The sequence below is a fragment of the Pelodiscus sinensis genome, chromosome 31, assembly GCF_052426305.1.
Source record: "Pelodiscus sinensis isolate ZL-2025 chromosome 31, ASM5242630v1, whole genome shotgun sequence".
Lineage (NCBI taxonomy): Eukaryota > Metazoa > Chordata > Testudines > Trionychidae > Pelodiscus > Pelodiscus sinensis.
The window spans coordinates 16,419,742-16,439,991 of record NC_143082.1 but is presented as its reverse complement, the minus strand read 5'-3'; the positions used below and the strand labels follow the sequence as shown (position 1 = coordinate 16,439,991).

The window sequence follows — 20,250 nt, the reverse complement described above, 5'->3', positions numbered from 1 at the left end:
GTCCCCCCTCGGCCCTCTTCCCAAACGGGGGGGCGGGCCAGTCCCCCCTCGGCCCTCTTCTCCCCTCCCTCCTCCCCAATTTTGCTGCTATTTTTGTTTTTCCGCCCTGGTCAGTTCCCTTTTTCTCCTCAACAAGTTTTGCTGCTATTTGGGGGTGCGTGATGCAGAGAAGTTTGGGAACCGCTGGCCTAAACCTTCCCAAGTGACTAGCGGGTCTCCGGAGGCTTCTTGTTTCCTGGGGCACCTTGGAAAGAGGCCTGTTTTGAAGCAGGGCTGAGCGCCAACCAGTAGCTCCAGTCCCCGGGCACCCTAGCAAGCCAAGCGTGAGTGGCCTGGTTGGTTGGAAGAGTCCGTAGGCCAGTCAAACCACTCGCCCAGGGCCTGAGTCTGCTTGTTCCCAGCCTTCCCCACTCCAGTAACCCAGTCCTGACCCTGGGCTCCGGTTCCTGGCTTCTGACCCTTGCCTCTGATCTCGAACTGCCAAGTCCTGCCCCAGCTCCTGGGCATGGATGACGTGCACAATGATCTCGGGCTGCTCCTGCCCTCTGACTGTCAGGCTCCTTTTGAGATGCATCTCCGGGTAAGCACCAGCCATGGAGATGCTCAGAATCCCTCGTCACTGCCGTGGAATGGCCAAAGAAGGCAGCAGCCTGCAGGCACGTGCGGACCGTTTCATGCGTCTCTTGCTCACTTCATTCCTAATTTGGGGTGTCACTAGGCCGCGATTCTTCATGGGGAAGAAGGTTCCCGGCTCTGAGCTGAGCTTTTCGCATTCACCGGGATTGAAAGGAGAATTTGTGCAGTCGGCTCACACGTTGCTCCCAATCATAGGGCCTCGTACCCATGCATGTAGGGACGCCGTAATGCAGACACACTGCGCTAGATCAGGGGCTTTCAAAGCTGGGTCGTGGCCCCCCCGCACACCGCTTCCCGCAGCTCCCCTTGGCTGGAAATGGCAAACCGCCGCCAGTGGGCGCCTCCAGGCTCCATGCCTACGGACGCTTAGATAAACCAAGTGTCTCAGGGCCCACCGGTGACTTACCCAGGCGGGCCCACGGCCCAGCTTTGAAAACCCTGCACTAGATCAACTTACCCCCGTAACCTCATCATTGAAATACCTTGTGTGCCATCTCCCTTCCTAGACAAGTTCCAAGTGTCTCGTGTTCCTCTAATCTCTGGCGATTTCCTTTCGAAATCCAAGCTTTCCGCTTCCCAGCTGAGTGTCTCTTGGACCTGGCCCGTCTTTGAAACCCTGTTTGCGTGTTCTCCGGGCAGCAGAAACAGGCGGGCTGCTTGATGTAAAAATCCAGGGCCCATAGAAGTAGGGCGGTCCAAAAGCCATTTGAGGTTAAGCTCAGCCTTGCCCTCGCCATGCTAAAGCACAAACAGGACTGCTCTTGGAAGTAGCTGCTCTGTCTTGTTTACAAAACCATTCGCCACCGTTCAATGCCAGGGAAGTGAAGGAAATGTCTTCGAGACTGGGGATATGAACGGTTAACGGTTACGCCAAGAGCTGCTCTGGCCGCTCGCGAGGCTGCCGAGCCCAGACTGCATGGACTGGGAGCCAGCAGCCCAACATGGGGCAGGAAGGAGCCAGGGAGGGAGGCAGCCGCTCCCCCCCAACCCCGTTTAATCAGTTAAACTTAACATTTAACCAGTTAGCGAGTTAGATGGGATTCCCTATTTGAAGCACGTTCCTTCCTAGGGGGCCTTGTGACCTGGGAAACGTCCCCCCCCTCGAGCTGCACGCGGGTCGTGGCTGCTCCGCCGTGTCCTGGATTGAAAGGGGCCGCGTGTCCCTGCACTTGGGTTTCCCCAGTGTCTCCGTGTTTTCCAGAGCCTGGGTTAGCCTACAGCGGGATGCCGGGGGGGGGTTCGGTGCGGCGCTGATCAGGGGTGGAGATTCATTGGGTTCTGGTTCCCATAGTGGTTGTGGAGGTGGCGCTGGGTCCGTGTCTGAGCTGCATGGCAGTGGCTGTATCCGTCCCACTTGGCCCTCTGAAGAACGGGCCTGACAGCCCGCCCACTCCTTGCCATGGAGGCTTTTCTGTGCTGGCACGGGCGCTGATCCAGCCACTGAATATTGCTGCTCTGCCTGTGCTTAAAAGCCTCCCACAGGCGCATCTGACTGTGCCGTGGCCTGTCCTTGTGGCGTTCCTCCTGGCCTGTCTCGTTGGTAGGAGCTGAGTGGAGCTCTGGTCTGTGACCTGAGTCCCCTTGCTAGCACCCAACTGTGTGAGGGAGAGGCCTGGGGAGTAGCTCGTCTGCGTTCAAACGCGTGTTGTCAAAACAGTCACTTGTCTGAATTCGCCCATTCCGTGATAAAGCCTAATACACACGTGTCCTCGGAGTCTGCTCGTTCGCCTCCCTCCGTTCACGCCGTCAACCCAAACCGATCCCCCGTCGTTAGGAAGCCTCCCAGAGCCCTGTTCTCCTGATTCCGGCTTCCTCCCGAGCGCGGGTGTTGTGTGTAGGGCAAACCTGCGCAAGTAGCCACAGGACCCTGCACCTGGCTCACCACAGCCTTGCACCTGCCTGTTCCGCCCCAGGAAATGGGCTATCGGCGTATTGCGCCCAGCTGGCGCAGGTATAAATGATACGTAGTGTGGTGTGGGGGGAGCAGGCTCGACTTCTTCCCATGGCTTTTTGGAGTGGGGTGAATCTTGCTGAGAGCTGCTGCCCCCCTTCTCCTGAGGGGAGTGGGGTGTGCACCTCGGAGGCGCTTGCCTCTTAGCCACATCCCTGCTGAGACAGGACCAGTGGTGGGATGTGCCCTGTGGCTTTTGTCCGAGTCAGTGTTCTCTTCCAGCCAGCTCCCCATTCCCTCTGCATTCCCTGTGGGGGTGACTGAAGGATTTAAAACTGTGCAGCCCCGGCCTTTAGAGAGCCTCTTTCCTAGAAACGCTCTCCATGCAGGAGAGGGGAAAACCAGCTTCGTTATGTAACTGGGCGCAGCCCAGGAATCTCACCTCTGGCCCGTAAGGAAACCAGCGCTGACCGGAATGCTTCAGACGATACTTGTGTCTCAGCACATGGAAAAATCAACGAGTTTCTAACAACTAGGCAGATTCCAGTAAAACTTGTTTTAAAGTTAGTGGGCGAGTCCAATGGAAAGAGAAACAAGGGCCCTGTGAACCCTGGCTAGCAATGAGGCTGCATGGATGTTTGTTTGCAGCTACTTTGCAGTTTCCAAAGGTTATGCCTTGACTGCAAAGCTCGTACTCCAAGGCTGAGTCCACACCAGCACTTCGTGGTGCTGCAGCTCTCTGGCTCAGGAGTGTGAGGGAAACACCCCCACCCCATCTCCTGGAGGTGGTCTGTATAGCGCACTGGGAGAGCTCTCTCCCCACGCGTGTCGTGGCCACGCTGTCGCTGCTGCAGCCGCGCTTTAGGCTGTTACACATCGACACAGCCCTAAATCAAGCCCTGCCCATGCAACCCTTCACTTCAGCCTGGTGGGCCGTGGTGGGAAGGGAAGGCGTGGTTAAAGCCCGTGTGCACGTTAGAACACCGTTGTTCTGCTGCTGCTAAGGGTTCATTTGGGGCCCGGGGGTAACGCGAGATCCCCCACAATCATTGCATCCAGCGCACTGGTGAAACATGCATGTGTTCCCTGGCTGGAGTGACGAACCCGCCCAGCTACGCAGCAAAGAACACAGCCACACAGTCAACAGCACTTCGACAGTTCTGGAAACGTTTCTTGGCATCGTCGTTTGTTGGGATAGTGCAGAAGCAGTGATCTAAACTAGAGAATGTTCACAGGTCTGCTTTAACGGGGGATGGCCGGGCTTCCCCAGGCGTCTCCTCAGTGGCAGCCGACCACTCGGAGAACAAAGCTGTTTTCAACTTGTCCTCATGGTGCAAACGGCATTTGAGAGAGCAATGCTGTTGTGCCTATTGGAATGGAGAAAATGCTTTGATATGTGAGAGTCTGAAAAGCAGCCAGGAGACAAGCGAATCCTAGAACGGGCAGGGACCCAAGAGGTCATCGTGTCCCATCCCCTGCTCTCGCGGCAGGACCCAGCATCATCCTGACCATCCCTGGCAGGCGTCTGTCCAACCTGCTCTTCAATATCTTCAGGGATGGAGATTCCACAACCCCCCAGGCAATTTATTCCAGTGTTTCACCACCCTGGATGTTAGAAGTTTTTCCTCGTGTCCAACCTAAACCTCCCCTGCTGCCGTTTAAGCCCCTTGCTTCTTGTCCTGTCCTCAGAGGCCATGAGAACAATTTGTTTCCCTCCTCCTTGTGACACCCTTTTAGATACCTGAAGACCGCTCGCATGTCCCCTCTCAGCCTTCGCCTTTCCAAACTAAACAAGCTCAGTTCTTTCAGCCTCCCCTCATAGCGCATGTTCTCTAGCCTTTAAACATTCTTGTTGCTCTTCTCTGGATCTTCTCCAGTTTCTTCACATCTTTCCTGAAATGCGGTGCCCAGAACTGGACACAACACTCCAACTGAGGCCTAATCAGCGCAGAGTAGAGCAGAAGAATCACTTCTCGTGTCTTGCTCACAGCGCTTCTCATGTTTGCTTTTTGGCCACACTGTTGACCCGTGTTTAACTTATGGTCCACTATGACCTCTCGATCCCTTTTCAGCAGTACGTCTTCCCGTGCTGTGTGAGACATGGATTGTTCCTAAGTGGAGCACTTCGCTTTTGTCCTTATTGAACTTCATCCTGTTTACCTCAGACCATTTCTCCAGTTTGTCCAGATTGTTTTGAATTATGACCCTGTCCTCCAAAGCACTTGCAGCTTGGTATCATCTGCAGACTTAATAATCATACTCTCTATGCCATCATCTAAATTGTTGATAGAGATATTGAACAGAACCGGTCCCAAAACAGACCCCTGCAGAACCCCATTTGTGTCCTTCCAGCAGGATTGTGAACCATTAATAACTATTATCTGGGAACCCCATCAAGGGTGTATTTCCCTAGTTTATGGATCAGAAGGTCATACGAGACCATGTCCAATGCCTTACTAAAGTCTAGGTATACCACATCCACCACTTGTCCCTTATCCACGAGACTTGCTATCCTATCAAAGAAAGCTATAAGATTGGTTTGACACAATTTGTCTTTTATGAATCCAAGCTGGCTGCTACCTCTCATGTTATTATCTACTTTCTCCATTATCTTCCCTGGCACAGAAGTTAAACTGACTGGTCTGTAGTTCATCGGGTTGTTCTTATTTCCCTTGTATAGATAGGCACTAGATTTGCCCTGTTCCAGTCTTCTGGAATCTCTCCTGACTTCCATGATTTTTCAAAGATCATAGAACCATAGAACTGGAAGAGACCTCAGAATGTCATCAAGTCCAGCCCCCTGCTCTAGGCAGGACCAATCCCAACTAAATCAACCCGGCCAGGGCTTTGTCAAGCCGAGACTTAAACACCTCTAGGGATGAAGACTCCACTACTTCCCTAGGGAACCCATTCCAGTGCTTCCCCACCCTCCTAGTGAAATAGTTTTTCCTAATATCCAACCTGGACCTCTCCCACCACAACTTGAGCCCATTGCTCCTTGTTCTGTCATCTGTCACTACTGTGAACAGCCTCTCCCCATCCTCTTTGGAACCTCCCTTCAGGAAGTTGAAGGCTGCTATCAAATCCCCCCTCACTCTTCTCTTCTGCAGACTAAACAGACCCAAATCTCTCAGCCTCTCCTCGTAGGTCATATGCTCCAGCCCCCTAATCATTTTGGTTGCCCTCCGCTGGACCCTCTCCAATGGCATCCAGTAGTGGGGGGCCCAGAACTGGACACAATACTCCAGATGTGGCCTCACCAAAGCCGAATAAAGGGGAATAATGACATCTCTGGATCTGCTGGCAACGCTCCTCTTAATGCAACCTAATATGCCATTAGCCTTCTTGGCTACAAGGGCGCCCTGTTGACTCATCTCCAGCTTCTCATCCACTGTAACCCCCAGGTCCTTTTCTGCAGAACTGCTACTTGTATGATAGTGAATGGCTCAGATCCCTCCTCTCAGCTCCACAAGTATTCTAGGATGCATTTCATCGGGCCCAGGTACTTGCAGACCTCTCACTTTTCTAAGTAATTTCTAACTTGTTCTTTTATTTTAACTTCTAGCCCTCCACCTCCCCTTCCCCCCCCCACTGGCTTGACTTTGGTGACTGGAATCCAACTGAGGGCTGACACAAGCAGGTGCCACTGCACTGACATCAAGGGGGCTGTGCCCCCTTGCACTGGTTTGAGTGTGGCGGGGCCGACCAGAAACCTCGGAGCAGCAAGTGGGGGTGGGTTTCCGGCCGCAGGAAGTAGTGCAGTAGTTAACCTGTACATGAGCTGTTCCGTGAAATCCGTACGTATTAATAGCAGCCTAACGCCGAGTAGCTCAAAACAGACCCGCCAAGTGGCCTTCACGGCTAGCGACATGCATGGGGCTGGGTCAACACGTGCTCCGGTTATTTTTAGGTCACCTGCTACAGAGCAGGGAGTTGTCTTTCCACAGCCACAGTTGTCTTTCCTCTCCCTGGGGCCGCCGCACGCAACCGAGTGAAACTGGTCTCAGTCCAATACTGCTGCAGCCACACCATCTCCGGGAGGGAGAGGAGGGAACACGCTGGCCAATGAGACGAGTGCCAGGAAATGGAGCAAGTCGAAGAGGGGGGAGAAGGGAGGCAGAATTTTAGCGACAGCTCACCCCAGGATTCAGCAGAGTTAGTCCTTGTGTGTTTCTCTTCTCCTCCCTCCCCCCAGGTAAGGAGAGTGCTGGTTGACTATCTCCAGGGCGGTAATTGCCCTGTTTATTTTTCCTGCCGGGCGCACGGAGGGGATCTGGCTGGCATCTGAAGTGGCCGTGGGCAGGAGATTCTGCGCAAAGCGATGGCGCGTGTCCGCTGAACTCTGGAACGTACACTTGGCATCAGAGGAGTGAGGGGAAGCACGGGCGCTTCCGCCCGGTTAGGAAGGTACAAGAGGGAAGCCGTGGGAGGATTCACAGGCTGACCCGAGCGTAGAAGGCCTTTATGCTGGCCCCCAAGGCAGCGTTCAGGTTGCTCTAGGCATGGGGGATGAAGTAGGAGGCTGTAGCAGCTCAGGAAAGAGACCTCCTTCCTGGTGGAGGTACGTTACGGCCTTTGTATTGCAGCCTCACGGAGGAGGCCAAGGCACGGACCCGGTCCCTTTTGCGCGACCCCCTGGCAGAGCCAGTCACTGCCGTGAGAGGCGACAGTCCAGCGCGACCGAGGGGGTCGCTACAGACGTGGGTGGGGAAGCCAAGGAGGAGCAACGGGAGTTCACATGGCAACGGGTAGGCAGCATTTGGTGCAGGTGTCCTTGCCAAGGATGTTTGAAGGAGGAACATGGTGGCCTTCTTGGCACTGAAGCTGCGTAACGAGCCAGCAGCCCGCAAGGTGTGTCTGGGCACTGTGGGCAGTGCCACGGGCTTGGTCCGTAGCCAAACCCTCCATAGATGGAACTACTGCTGCCGAGGGAGGGTGCTTACCTGGCGCATCTCCCTGTGCCCCTAGGCTCCACGCCTCGCGGTGCCGCAGTACAGACAGCCACAGACTGCGGGGGCGCACCGTGATGGAGGTGGGCGAATGAGCAGAGGCGCTCGGACCGGGAAAGGCGGGCGCAGGGTAGTTCAGTAGAGTCCCTTCCCGGTTGCAGGCAACCCTGGGAGACCGGAATCCAAACTCCTGCGGCGAGGTGGGATCCCAGGGGAGCGTTATGGCCGACGTTGCTCAGTAACACAACGTGGACAGTCGAGAAGCAATCGGAGTCCGGCTCAAACGCCATTGGGTGAAAACAGAGACTTACAAACAAAACTGCCTCTTGCGTCGTTCCAGTGGCCGGTGCCATGGTCAGCGCTGTACGTTCTCCTCCTGAGTCCTGTGGGTTTCTCTTGGGGCCCGGCTTACGCCCCAGGTGTTTTCAGTTAGCTGGTTTAGTCCTGTCTCGCGCCACGTCACACGCTAGTTTCCAAGCACCATTCTGAGAGAATGAACCAAGTGAAACCAAAAAGTGCAAATACCCTTCTGCTCAGCAAAGCCATTGTTCCCCAGGTGACCCGGTGCCTCTGTTTCCTGGAGGTGCCGTGTGTACACGCAACGCTGCTTTTCCAATAACAGGGTTAGATAAGAGCAGGAAAACCACAGCTCCATTTGGTACGTTCTGTGAAGCAGGGTGCTGACTGATCGCTGAACGAGCCACATCATTCTGAAATTCTCCTTTGTACAGTCTGGGCTCAGCGGTGGCGTGCTCAGCGGGTGTATCGAACGGCCACCCAGCGGCGAGGGCAGGGACACCCGCCCGGGACAGGCAGGACCCCTTCAGGGAACGGGAGCCATGCCGATGCGGCTGCGCTAGTGTGCTAAGTATCGCTGTGGGAGGGCAACCGGCACCCGGTGTGTGCTCAGGGTGTCGGACAGGGCCGTACGCGAGGTGGCTGGCTAGTGCGCCCCCGGTGTGTGCTCAGGGTCTCAGACAGGGCCGTACGCGGGGTGGCTGGCTAGTGCGTGCCCAGTGTGTGCTCAGGGTCTCCGACAGGGCCGTACGCGGGGTGGCTGGCTAGTGCGCCCCCAGTGTGAGCTCAGGGTCTCAGACAGGGCCGTACGCGGGGTGGCTGGCTAGTGCGCCCCCAGTGTGTGCTCAGGGTCTCCGACAGGGCCGTACGCGGGGTGGCTGGCTAGTGTGCCCCCGGTGCAAGCTCAGGGTCTCAGACAGGGCCGTACGCGGGGTGGCTGGCTAGGCTGGAGCTTCGCTTTTGGCAGACAAGTTTGGTCTGCGCAGGAGCAGGGATGTTGGCTCAAGCGGGAAATGGTGCCTTGTCCAAGGGGAGAGTTTCTCTTGTAACCAAGAGTTCTGCCCTAAGCTGGGGGTAGTTCTCTCCTGGCAGGAGGGCCTGAGTTACTTGGGGGACTGGACTCGATGACCTCTGAGGTCCCACCCAGCCCGGTATTTCCAGGAAGATGCTGTTTCCAGATCTAGCCGATTCTTCCCTCAGCGGGAGAAGGCACCTTGGCTGCGGTAGGACGGCATCCGCAGCAGGGGCGAGAGTCGATCTGACTGAGCGACACGGTGCAGCGTCAGCAGCGGACGAGCCCGGGCGCCAGTCTGCGTGCCCGCTTGGCTGACTTTTTTCCCAGTGTCCCTGGGGGTGTTTGCACCCTTAACTGGATTTTGAAAACCCCGCTCCCCGAAGTGGTGTCGTTACCAAAGTCCAGCCCCCCATGCAGCCTAGTGCCACCCTCTCTTTCCCTGTGCGGGCCCTTGAAACACTTCAGTGGGGGTGAGGACCCCTAGTCTGCAGGCCTTAGGGCTCTGTGGCTAGTCCAAGCCCACGCGCCGGGCCTGCCTGCCCCTCGTTGGCTCCCTCGCCCTCCCAAGGAAGGGGAGCGGCTGAGAGCCCCCTCCAGGCACGTGCTCTTTGTGGGTGTTTTCCGTGCGGGTGTGGAGGAAGGAAGACTCCGGGGTTGAGCAGGGGCCGAAGGAGTTGGAGAGCTGCAGCGCCCAGGAGGGGGAGTATATGGAGAAACTGGTAAAAAATGGTCCTGTGCTCTTGGCAAAAATCCCTTCCTTGTTTGCGTCTCGCTCCGCTTCCAGACTGTGAGCTGTCTGAGGCAGGGGCTCTCCAGGGTCACTGGGGCCGCGTTCTGCCTGGGGCACTGAGCCCTACGGCGCACACAAACCCTGGGAGGGGAGAGACTGGCTCGTGTTCTGCATCCCACACAGCAATTCAGTGACACAGCACTTTTAATTCCAAATGTTTCCAGCCGAGCTCACTCATTTTCGGAATTGGCACTGATGCCTTACGCCCATTTTTCCACTAGTACAACTGCGTGACAGGGAGGTGCAGTGATCTCCTAGGCGATTGTGAGTAAACACACTGATCTGCGCCTCCCGCAGGATACGTCCGTGTGACAGCAGCCGGAGTTAGTGTCCCACAACTGTTCTTCACTTGCTCGTAAAATATCTGACTCAAACCAGCCAGAGCAGCCCCGACACTTAGTCTGCAATTCTTGACAATTTTGAGCGTACTCTGTGTTCAGCTCTGCTTTGCTGCTGATTTTAATAGGCAGCAGCAAAACAGTTTGAACAAAATTGTGCCCTAGGTACCAGGTGTGTAAATGCTGGCGTTCCATTTAAACCTCAGATCATGGGTGTGGTCTAACAGGGCAGCTGTCCTGCAGACTGGAGCTGCAACTATCTGTGAGGCAGGGGCAAGTCATGTCCCCTGTGTGCGCCTCTGTTCTGTCCCTTCTCCTTCTTCTGTTCTGCTTTGCTTTGAGGTCGGGGCTCTTAGCGATGTGGGCTCCGGGCACTACTGCATGAGAAGTCACTGTTCCACCGCTGTGTGGAAGATCCAGCACAATCCAGCAGCGACGGGGTTAAGTGACAGCAAGACCTCCTCTTCTGACTTTCTGTTTCCTGTTCTCTTTCATGTTGTCATCACCCGAGGACTTCTCGGGAACCAGGCCTGCTGGGAAACGGCTAGAGCCTTGGTTAGATTTCAGTTGTCAGCTCAGTGCACTCGAACTCTCTGGCTAGGGATGTCACAGTGCAGTCGATGTACCAATTAACCGAGAAGCAAAAGTTTATAGGTTAATGCTACAGACCGCACGCATTTCCCTGCCTCCCCCTTGCCAGTAATGTGCGAGCAGGGTGGCCAGCAGCCCGGCTCGCGCTGGGTCCAGGACCTCCCCCCGCTGCGGCTCTGCATTTCAAGTGCGGGTGGAGCTGGGCAGGCAGGCAGCTCGGCTCAGTTCTAACTCGTGCCTGGTCCAGGAGCTCAGACCTTGCCCTAGACAGGGACTGCTGCCACCCCATGCTACTGCCTCTTTCTCGGGGGCAGCAGTGTGGGGCGACAGGCAGCCAGTCCGCAAGGGGAGCTGCGTTAAACTGGCACCCCTCCCAGACCAGCTCCCGCCTGGCTGCTGGCCAGCCTGCTGCAACGTTTACTGGCAAGGAGGACGCAGTCCTGCAGAACGGCTTGCCCGTGAATAATCCGATAACCTCCTATATTCTTATCGGTTCGTCGACTAGTCTGTAGTCCCCGGGGCCGGGGCCAGCGGCCAGAGCGCCCCACTCCCGCGGAGCCCCCTGCCGCTCCCTGTTGGTGGCTCTGTATCCGAGCGGGAATCCAACCCGGCCTTGCAGCGAGCGCTCGATCGGCCCACATGCTGGTCTTCTGGCCTTCGTTCTGCGCCAAATGCCGGAGTGGGGTTCCCAGAGCCAGTCAGAGAGAAACGCAGCCCAGGGGCTGGTATCTAAGGCCCTCAGCCTGCCGAGTACCCGGCAACGCGCCCTTCATCATTGTCATCTTGCCTTACAAACAAGCAAAGGCCGGTGTCGAGCCAGGCTTCCCCGAGAGGGATCGTCCTTGTGGCATTTCTGGGTAGCCAGAGACAGCTGTGACACGGGAAAGATGCTCTAGTGCAGGGGCTCAAGCTCCCAGCCTGAGCAGGCCCCCAGCCCGCCCTGCGCGTGGATGCTGGCGCACGAATCAGGCCTTGTCTCCTTTTTGTACTTCCTCCCACTGATGCTTGTGGTTGGCGTTACCGCGGCATTGCATGGACTCTTGCATCCCTTCTACAGCTCCCTTGACAGTTAGAGTACCTGCATGCGCCCAGTTGTCCCAACACGGCCGCTTCCCGCTCCTTTGCTGGCCTGCAGGCTGAGGCTACAGCTCCACCGCCAAGTTATGTCAACACCCAACAGTCGACAAAACAAAAATTGCCAGAGCGTGTTCACACTTGCTCCCTCCGTGGACAGATCATGCCCAGGGTGGGGCACCATCGAGGACAGTGAGAGCAATGTCTTGTGAAGATGAATCCCACAGTGCAGTGCACATCAGGGGCTCCCTGCACATCGTGGCATGTCCCAACAGCCACCTCGGCTCTGAGGAATGTCAAAGAAGCACAGCAGTCACCCTCAGCAGCTGCAGTCTGCCTGCTGCTGGGCAGAACAGGAGTATTCCAGTGACTTGTTCTTTGTTTGTGCTCCAAATGGAGCCGCTCACTCGGCTGCCAGACACTTCCCAAAGCTTTGAAAGGCGAGAGGCGCAGGCCTGCAGGGCAGCAGAGATCACAACACACCGAGCAAAGCCAGCGAGGCAGACATTGTGGGATACTGGCCAGTTGTCGATGAAACAAACGGCACTGGTTCTCTGATACACAAAGGGGGAAAGAAAAAAAATCTCTCTCATAAGGGTGGAAGTTTTTTGTTGTTGAAACGGGGCATTTTTCCCGACAAAAGTCACATTGCAGTGTGTACACGCTCACTGCTTTGTCACCAAAAGGCGGGTTTGGTGACAAACTTGGTAGCGTAGATGTAGTCACAGACTGCTGTCGGGCAGAAAACCATGGCCAACTTTTTCGCTGCACCTTGTGTACACGCTGTGTCTAACTTGGCATGGCTGGAGGATTGTGTGTCCTGGGGTGAACCTCGCCTATCGGATGTGGCAGACAGCTCGCTAGCGGTGTGAGCCCCTCTTGCTGACACTTGGCTCTGCTGGAGACGTATCTCTAACACTACGGGTTTCATGGCTCTCCCTGTGCCTGCCGCACACGGCCTGTGTGTGAGATCATGCTGTCCTTCTCCAGTAGCTGAAATTGTTTCTATGGAAAAACAACATCGCTCAACCCGTGGAAAGCTCAGCTGTAGTCGGTCATTTCCTAGCTCCTGCCTTGCACACGCTGCCAACTAAGCAGTAATCTCCCTCGCTTTCCCCTGAATTCAACATGCGCCATTACGGCCAAGCATTGCCAGGGCTCTCGGGATCCACCTGCCTCTGTATTGGAAGTAATTGGATTCCAGCGCAATGTGTTCAGAGCTCCAGTAGTATGTGGGCTCTTGCTGAAGCTCCAGCTCTCAGCTTTCAGTGACGTGTGGTGAAATATGCAATTGTGGGATGCTCCCTGAGGCCCCCGCTGGTTCCTGCTGACATCAGTGAGGTCTGACGTTGACTTCTCTGGAAACAGGATGCAGCCCTGCGATGTCTTGTCTTCCAACATGCACAACGCAGCCGGCGGTTCAGTGCCAAGCTCGCTGCTTTGCTGGTTAGCCTCTTCCTGGGGAAAGAAGATCCGAGTAGGGCTGTAAGTGTACCAGCATGCTCTCTTCTGCAGCAGCCAGGAGCGGGAGCCGGCTGAAATCGCCATCCTTTGGTTAGAATGGCCAATCCATTGTCGGTCTCTTTTTCAAGTTCAGGTTGCACGTTGTAAGCATGTAACCGGGGCTGATTGGTGAGAAGTGTATTTATTATTCCCTTAAACCGTCCTGCCTCCGGAAGTGACATGTGTGATTGTGTTACCGATGCATGGTGTGTCCGTCCATCTGGGGGGGGATACTAGCGTATCAGTCGGCCCTCGGTAGTATTCAGCCTCGTCTCCCCTCTGGGGAAGTGTCTGGAATCTGCTAAACGAGATTATTGCAGCTGTATATGCAGAAGTGTTGCTGAACCCGGTTAATTGGTGGCACTTTTAAAAGATGGGACGGAACGAAGGGCATGACTACCTCACCTTGGTGCTTCTGTGAAAACACGACTTACCAGGACAGGTCCTCCCAAAGGCTCAGGTCGGGCTGGGGAAACTTGTTAGGGTTGGGGGGCCAATGACCCCCAGAAAAATCAGTGGGGGGCCACACACACAAACCCCTCACTGATGTGGCACCCAAGGAAACAGCCAGTCCCCCCCCCATTCCTCTTGCACCTCAGAGCCTAGGGGGGCCCAGCCACAAGGACTCTAGCCACAAGGTGGAGCAGTGGGGGGCGGGAGCGCCAGCACGGGCTCCCCAATGCAGGGAGGGTCCTGCGCCTCGGGGGCCGGATCCAGACAAGCCAGGGCCACAGCTGGCCCCTGCGCCTAAACCCAATAACGTGACTGTTTGATGTAAGGGTATTTACTTGGTCAACATCACATGTCAAAAGATACCGTATGTTTTAATGGTTATAAAGCTTTGAGCAAAAGTATAAACATCTATTAAGTTCTCAGACAGCATTTTTCCTCCTTTGCCTGTGTGGTTTGTGTGGTTTTCTGTTTGTGTGTGCGTGTGCAGTGCAATGGACATTAACCAAAGGTGGATTGCAGCAGGCTAGTGAGCCTATGTGGCCAAAACTCCCTGGCTTAGCACATTCTAACACTCTTGTAATCCTCGTCTTCATGGTCACTGTAGAAAAGCTGGAAGGTCTCGGAGCAGTCTGCCTCATCTGCGGCTGCCATGGGAAAGCTACCTGGAAATAAAACCCTCGTGGGCTTTGTCTCTGCTATTACATTGCAAACGGAATCTCCTTTTTCTGTCTTCACTGCACAGCTGTAGCCACAACAGGGCTTTGGTTCGGCTTCGCTCAGTGCTTTCCCACCCGCTAACCGAAGCAAACGGGGCAACTGTAACTTCCTATTGAAGAGTAAAGATTCCGTCCCCAAAAAGCACGTCTGCCCCGGGAGATCCGAGCCTTGTCCACTACCTTTATCTTTGCCGGTAGCCGATTCTAGCAATGCATCCTCTGCGAATTCTTTACACGATTCCCGTTGGCAAGTAGCCGGCTGCCCTTTGCCAGCGAAGGCTGGGTAGTAAATTGTTCTCTCTTATCCTTGTTAACTTGTAATGTAAACAAACCTAAAAACGATTTCACTAAACCGTGTCCCTGAAGAACTAATTGTAGCATTGCAATTGCTGCCCCCTTCTGAAACATTGCTAGCTTGAGCCCGTGTTCGCTGTCGCCTAGATCAACTCCTTTTGAGGTATGTAGAGTATTATGCAACTTCAAAACGTATCGGAAAAATCCCGGCGGCTCAGCCCTGCGGCTGTAACTGAAGGCTACCGAGCACAGCCGTCGTACCTTGTTACCTCTGAGTGCAGCTACATCTAATGGATTGCTGCCTTTTCTTCTTGCCAAACCCTCATTCCAAACTCCACCTTAACCAAAATAGCATATTCCTGCTGCAGCCTAATGTCGGCAAAAAGCCTCCAGCCAGAAGATAAATCTCTTCTATTAGTTAATGGTAGGTTAAAAAACAATTTCTGTCTTACCGTATGTGAAAAACGAATGCTATATTTAGGCTTTATTGCCAACCCTTTGAGGTGTATTTGCTCTGGTGAGTTATGTCCGTGTATTAAAACAGAACCTTTCTATGACCAGCTTTAAGTATAGATGGGAAAAAAATACCCGTGGTTGCAGTCCTAAACTCTGATCAAAAGATGAAATTCACTGATTAATTCTCTCTGCCGCCTATGTCACGGGGTTCATTATAATCTTGAGAGAACAGCAGTGTAGTTATGGTTTCAAAGTTCTTCAACTGGCTACAGGGCGCCCCGCTATAAGTTGCCCCGGTGCAGACGCTTGTAGGAGCTGATGCGTTCTAAGTCCTCCCAATCACCGCTCTTAAGTTGCGTGAGGAAAAAAAACCCACCCAGTTTGCGCAAATGGAAGTCAGCTGCAGGGGGAAACTCCCCACTTTGAAGTTGTTTCCCTATAAGGCCAAGTTTTTTGGAATGTCTCTTGGCCTTACCGTGGGGATGGCCTGTATGTACTGCGGGTGCCTGGAGCCCTTGACCAAAGGTACCTTCTGAGCTGACGGAGCTTGTGCGTGTTCTCAGCCCAAGAGCAAGTTGTTTGTGGAATTCTGTGGGGCTTCTCAGCTGGCCTGTAAGATTTTTGTGGCGGGGCCCAGGTGTTTCCGCGAACCCTAGGACGTTGATGTCTCCGTCCTGATGGGTGCTCTGTGCTCCCACGAAGCAAAGCGCAGATCTCCAGACACGGAGGGGGCGGGCAGTCCGGGCTTTCCCCGAATGACTGCTCCTGGAGGGAGGGTTTCCAAAGGAACTCAGCACCCACAATTGGAGCCAGATTGTCAGACTGCTCATTCCCCTTTTAGGCACCTAAATAAGGGGCCAGGCTTTCAAATGTCCTCCCCGCCCAGCAGCTCCTCTTGCCCTCCCTAGGAGCTGCGAGCAGTATTCTCTGTGGGAACCCTGGGCTTTGAGTCTGAGGCTGCTAGGTGCTGGGTGCCCTCCGCTCCCACAGCCCCCGTCCCTCCCACTTCTGACCCATCTCCCCGCTCTCCGTGCTGTTCACTTACCTGTCCCCGTAGAACCTAGCGTGCAGCCTCCTCACTGGCTTAGCCAGCGTGTTTCCAAGTACTCTCCCCCCCTTCCTCGGAAGGTGAACCCCACCCCTGCTTAGCAGCCCTTCTTCCTGGAGCAGCATCCCGGGGTCATGGGAACCAAAGCCCTCTCTGCAGCCAGGCATTCCCCTGCAGACACACCTGTCTCTCGTGGGAGGGGATCCAGCCATGTCGCCTGCAACGTTTCATTGAAATCCGCTTCTGCACCCAGTGACTGGAAGGTGGCAAATGTGAGGCCATTTTTAAGAAACTGGCTCCCGAGGCGATCCCGGCAATTAGACTGGTTAGCTTGGCTTCAGTGCCAGGCAAACTCTGTTGAAACTACAGTAAAAAACAATATTGTCGGACACACGGCTGAACATACCTTGTAGGGAAGAGCCAACGTGGTTTTTGTAAAAGGAAATCCTGCCTCACCGACCTACTGAAGTTCTTAGGGGGGTCAGGAAGCATGCAGAGAAGGGGGAGCCAGTGGTACCGTGTACTTAGATTTGCAGAAGCCCTTAGCGAGGGACCTTGTCAAAGGCCCTTAAGCACAGGACGCTGCCATGGGACAAGGGGGAGGTCCTCTCCTGGGCTGGTTAAACAAAGGGTTAGGTATAGATGGCAGGTTCCAGCATGCAGAGCGGTAACTAGTCGTGTCCCCCAGGGGTCGGGTCTGCTCTGGGCCTTTTCAACGTCTGTGTAAATGGTCGGGAAAGGGGGTAAATGGGGAGGTGGCAAAACGTGTAGATGACCCTGAAATTCTCCAGAAAGTTAAGTCCCAGGCAGAAGGATCCCTCAAAACTAGGTGACTGGGCAACAGAATGGCAGATGCCGTTTCCTGTTGAGCAATGCAAACGAATGCCCATTGGAAACTGAAACCCAGCTATTTACTCCTTCTCCTAACACAAGAATTAGGGGACGTTCCCGCTACGCTGCACAGCTTCCCATTAAGCCCTGCATGGGCTCAGGGCTGCAGAGGGGGGAGCTGCCTCACCCCAAACCCAGAAGCAGCTCCGTGCTGTGGCTGGCGGGGAAGCAGCCAGCGTAGTATGGCTGGCTCCTAAGTGGGGGAGTCCCCAAGGCTCCGGGTGGCCCAGTCACCAGGACAGGCAGGCACCAGCGCCCTTGGTACTTTGTAAAGGACTGTTGTGTGTCCCGTGGGATAGAACGTGCCAGCACGTGGTCACGCTGTGGAACTCCTTTCCGTGGGATGAGGCACCGCTTGGTTCCCCGAAGATGAGTTAACGAAGGCTAGAGCCAGGGTGGTCAGGGATGCATCCCCTGCTCCAGTGTCCCTAAACTTCCGGCTGCCGGGAGCTGGGATCACTGGGACTTGGCCTGTTCTGTGCTGTTCTTTCCCTCTCGGGCACCTGGCATTGGCCACTCTGGGAAGACCGGCTAGTGGGCTGGGCTAGACTAGGGATGTTAAATGTCGGTTAGTTGAATGGTCGAGTAACCTCATGAATTCTTACCGGTTGTCGACTGTAGTCCCTGGGGGCGGGGACTCTGGCCTCACTCCCGGGGAGCCCCCGGCCACTTCTCTGTACCAGAGGCAGCAGCGCGGGGCGCCAGGCGGGACCTGGTCCACGAGGGAAGCCTGTTTTAAAACCTGCTCCCCTCGTGGACTGGCTGCCTGTCTCATAAAGCGGCAGCAGCACGGGATGGTAACAGCCAGGCTGCCTGCCTGCCCAGCTCCTAATATGGTTTAAATGCAGAGCCGCAGCAGGGGTAGGTCCCAGACCCATTGCTGGCCAGCCTGCTAAAACATTTACTGGCAAAACAGGGGGAGGGGGATGTGGTCCATAGCGTTAACCTATAAGCTTCTGCGTCTCGGCTAATCGGTCAGGCGACTGCACTGTTCCATCCCGAGGCTAGATGGGCCCTGGCTCTGACCCAGTCTGGCTTCTGCATTCAGGCCTAGCTCCCTCAGTCACTAGTGTGTGAGCAGAGAGGCAGGGTGGGTGGGACCAGACTGGCTTTCCAGCGCAGGCTGAGCTCTGCGTCCGGCCTGAGCCAGGCAGTCTGTCCACGTGCTGGGCGCCACGGGCTCTCCATGGAAGGTCGCCCATGTGCTACAAGCGACGAGGCTGGTGATCCCAACGTTCCTCACCCCTCTCTCTGGGCGCTGGGTCAGGAGCTTCCCTAAGCTTATGGAAGTTGTGACATTGCTGGTCTGGCTTGCAATAGCAACAGGAAGCGGGGACCTGCCACTGCAGGAGCTCGAAAGCCCGGGGAGGACGTGCCAGTGGAAGGAAGTGGCCATACGGAAGGGACAGGTCGTGGTCTCAGGCATCGGCTGCAGGAACGTTGGTTTGACCCGGGTCTAGGGAGCCGCAGCTCGTTCCTGGGTGGTGATTTTTGACTCTTGCTCGTTCTCTCTCCCTGCGCAGTTATTCTGACTGACGAGGAGGTCCAGAGGAAGAGAGAGCTGATAACGAGGCGGAAGGAGGAAGAGGCTCTTAAAGAAAGCATGAAGCCCAAGTTGTCGGAGGAGCAGCAGAGAGTCATCGACGTGCTTCTCGAGGCCCATCGCAAAACGTACGACCCCACCTACTCTGACTTCACCCAGTTCCGGGTAAGTTCCAGGGCCGGTTTCTTTCCCTTTTCTCTCCGGCGCACGCGACTGCCCGTTTGCTTGGTGGGGGGGCCCTCCAGTGGCGGTAGAGGCCTTGCTGTAATTCTGATCACTGCTCTGACCCAGTGCTGCAGCATGATGTGCTGAGAGCTCCCTGGGGGAGCGATGGTCTCGAGTCCCCCCAAACCTTGTTTATGCCCCCGCGCTCGGAATGCAGGAGCGCGGGACACTCGCTGCCTTCCCGGCGAGTGCCAGCGAGCTGTTCTCCCGGAACATCGCTCCGGCGGCGCTCGGCATCCCGCCACGAACGCCCGTGCCGCTGCCCGTCCCCGAAAGGGAGTAAATCCGGCAGGATGTCTGTCCAGGGCCCTGCTGTGATGCTAGCAGACACTGTGGGCTCCAACCAGACATTCCTGAGGCCACGCTGGAGCCGAGATGGCTCCGCACTCAGTGACACGTCTCTGTGATCTGCAAGGGCTTTGGAACAGAGACAGGTGCAGTGATCGGACAGACCCTGTCAGCCGGTATTTCAATTGTCTGCTCCTCCTGGCACTCCAGTTTATTTTCTTATTTCAGCAGTGATCTGAACACTGCAGGCGTAAATCAACTTGGCTTCATTGATTCACGCAGGCAAGGGACTGAGCCGGAAAGTGGAACTGTAGTAGTTTAGCGTTCGGAGAAAAACCAAAACCACGTTCCTACTATTCCTGCTGTGTTGAGACGTCTGACACAATCTCACATTAATTTTAAGTGTAGAATTGTGTTAAAATGGTGCCTTAAACCAAATGAGGACGGAACGTCCCGATGCAAAAGGGGACACGCGGTAGCCAAAGTTACAATACTTCTAAATCGGCCTGCAGCGTTGCCATGACGACCTGCCATCCCTCCCAGGACCAAGCGACTAACCCGCCCGTTCCCCCGCGTGGGGGTGGGGACGTTGATACTGCGCCTGGTGCGCAGAGCCCCAGCCAGGCGAGACGTGAGCCGCCTGCTGCGGAGAGGAAAAGCTCAAGGGTCCAGCTCTGCTCCCTTTGAAGAACGGGGCGCAGACGTAGCACAGAGCATTGCTCCAAATCCTCCCCCCCCGCCATGGCCCATGGGCCAGGACCGAGCTTGCAACTGGCCCCTCCCCCCACGCTGGGAGGATGCCTTCTGCGAGGTATCGTAATTCTCCCGTTCTGTTCCAGCCTCCAGTGAGAGCCAGCTCGAGCAATAGAATGGCGACGAGGTCGTCGTCCGTCCTAACGCACGGCTCCTCCTCCGAGGACTCGTCCGACACGTTCAGCAGCTCTCCAGGTACGATGCCCTCTCCCGCACGGTCACGTGGCTCCGCCACACCAGGGCTCTGAGCTGCTGAGGTTGCTTTAAAGAGCAGTGTTATGGCCCGGCTCCTTCCTTTGGGAAGCGACACGCCTCCCCCTCCCATGCATACCTGACGGGCCCAGTCCCGCTGCCGCCCATGGGGAGTGCTCGTGTGTTTTGAGGCCTGGGTGGATCGTGGTCTAAGTCCACGTTCGGCTTCCAGCGCGAGCTCACGTTGTAAGGTCTCTTTGAGCGAGGAGAGAGCCTGCCCTCTGCTGCCTGCGGGGGTGGAAGGAGG

The 20,250-nt window shown here is 55.6% G+C and overlaps 1 protein-coding gene across 5 annotated transcripts in view; it reads left to right on the top strand.

The window, feature by feature from the left end:
* VDR (vitamin D receptor) overlaps window positions 1–20,250 on the top strand; it is a 74,923-nt gene that overhangs the window by 45,290 nt on the left and 9,383 nt on the right. For all 5 annotated transcript variants that reach the window (XM_089774783.1, XM_089774781.1, XM_089774780.1 and 2 more), the window contains 2 exons: window positions 18,466–18,650; window positions 19,838–19,946. In XM_089774783.1, the coding sequence (XP_089630909.1) occupies window positions 18,466–18,650; window positions 19,838–19,946 (294 nt within the window). The remainder of the gene's footprint in view (window positions 1–18,465; window positions 18,651–19,837; window positions 19,947–20,250) is intronic.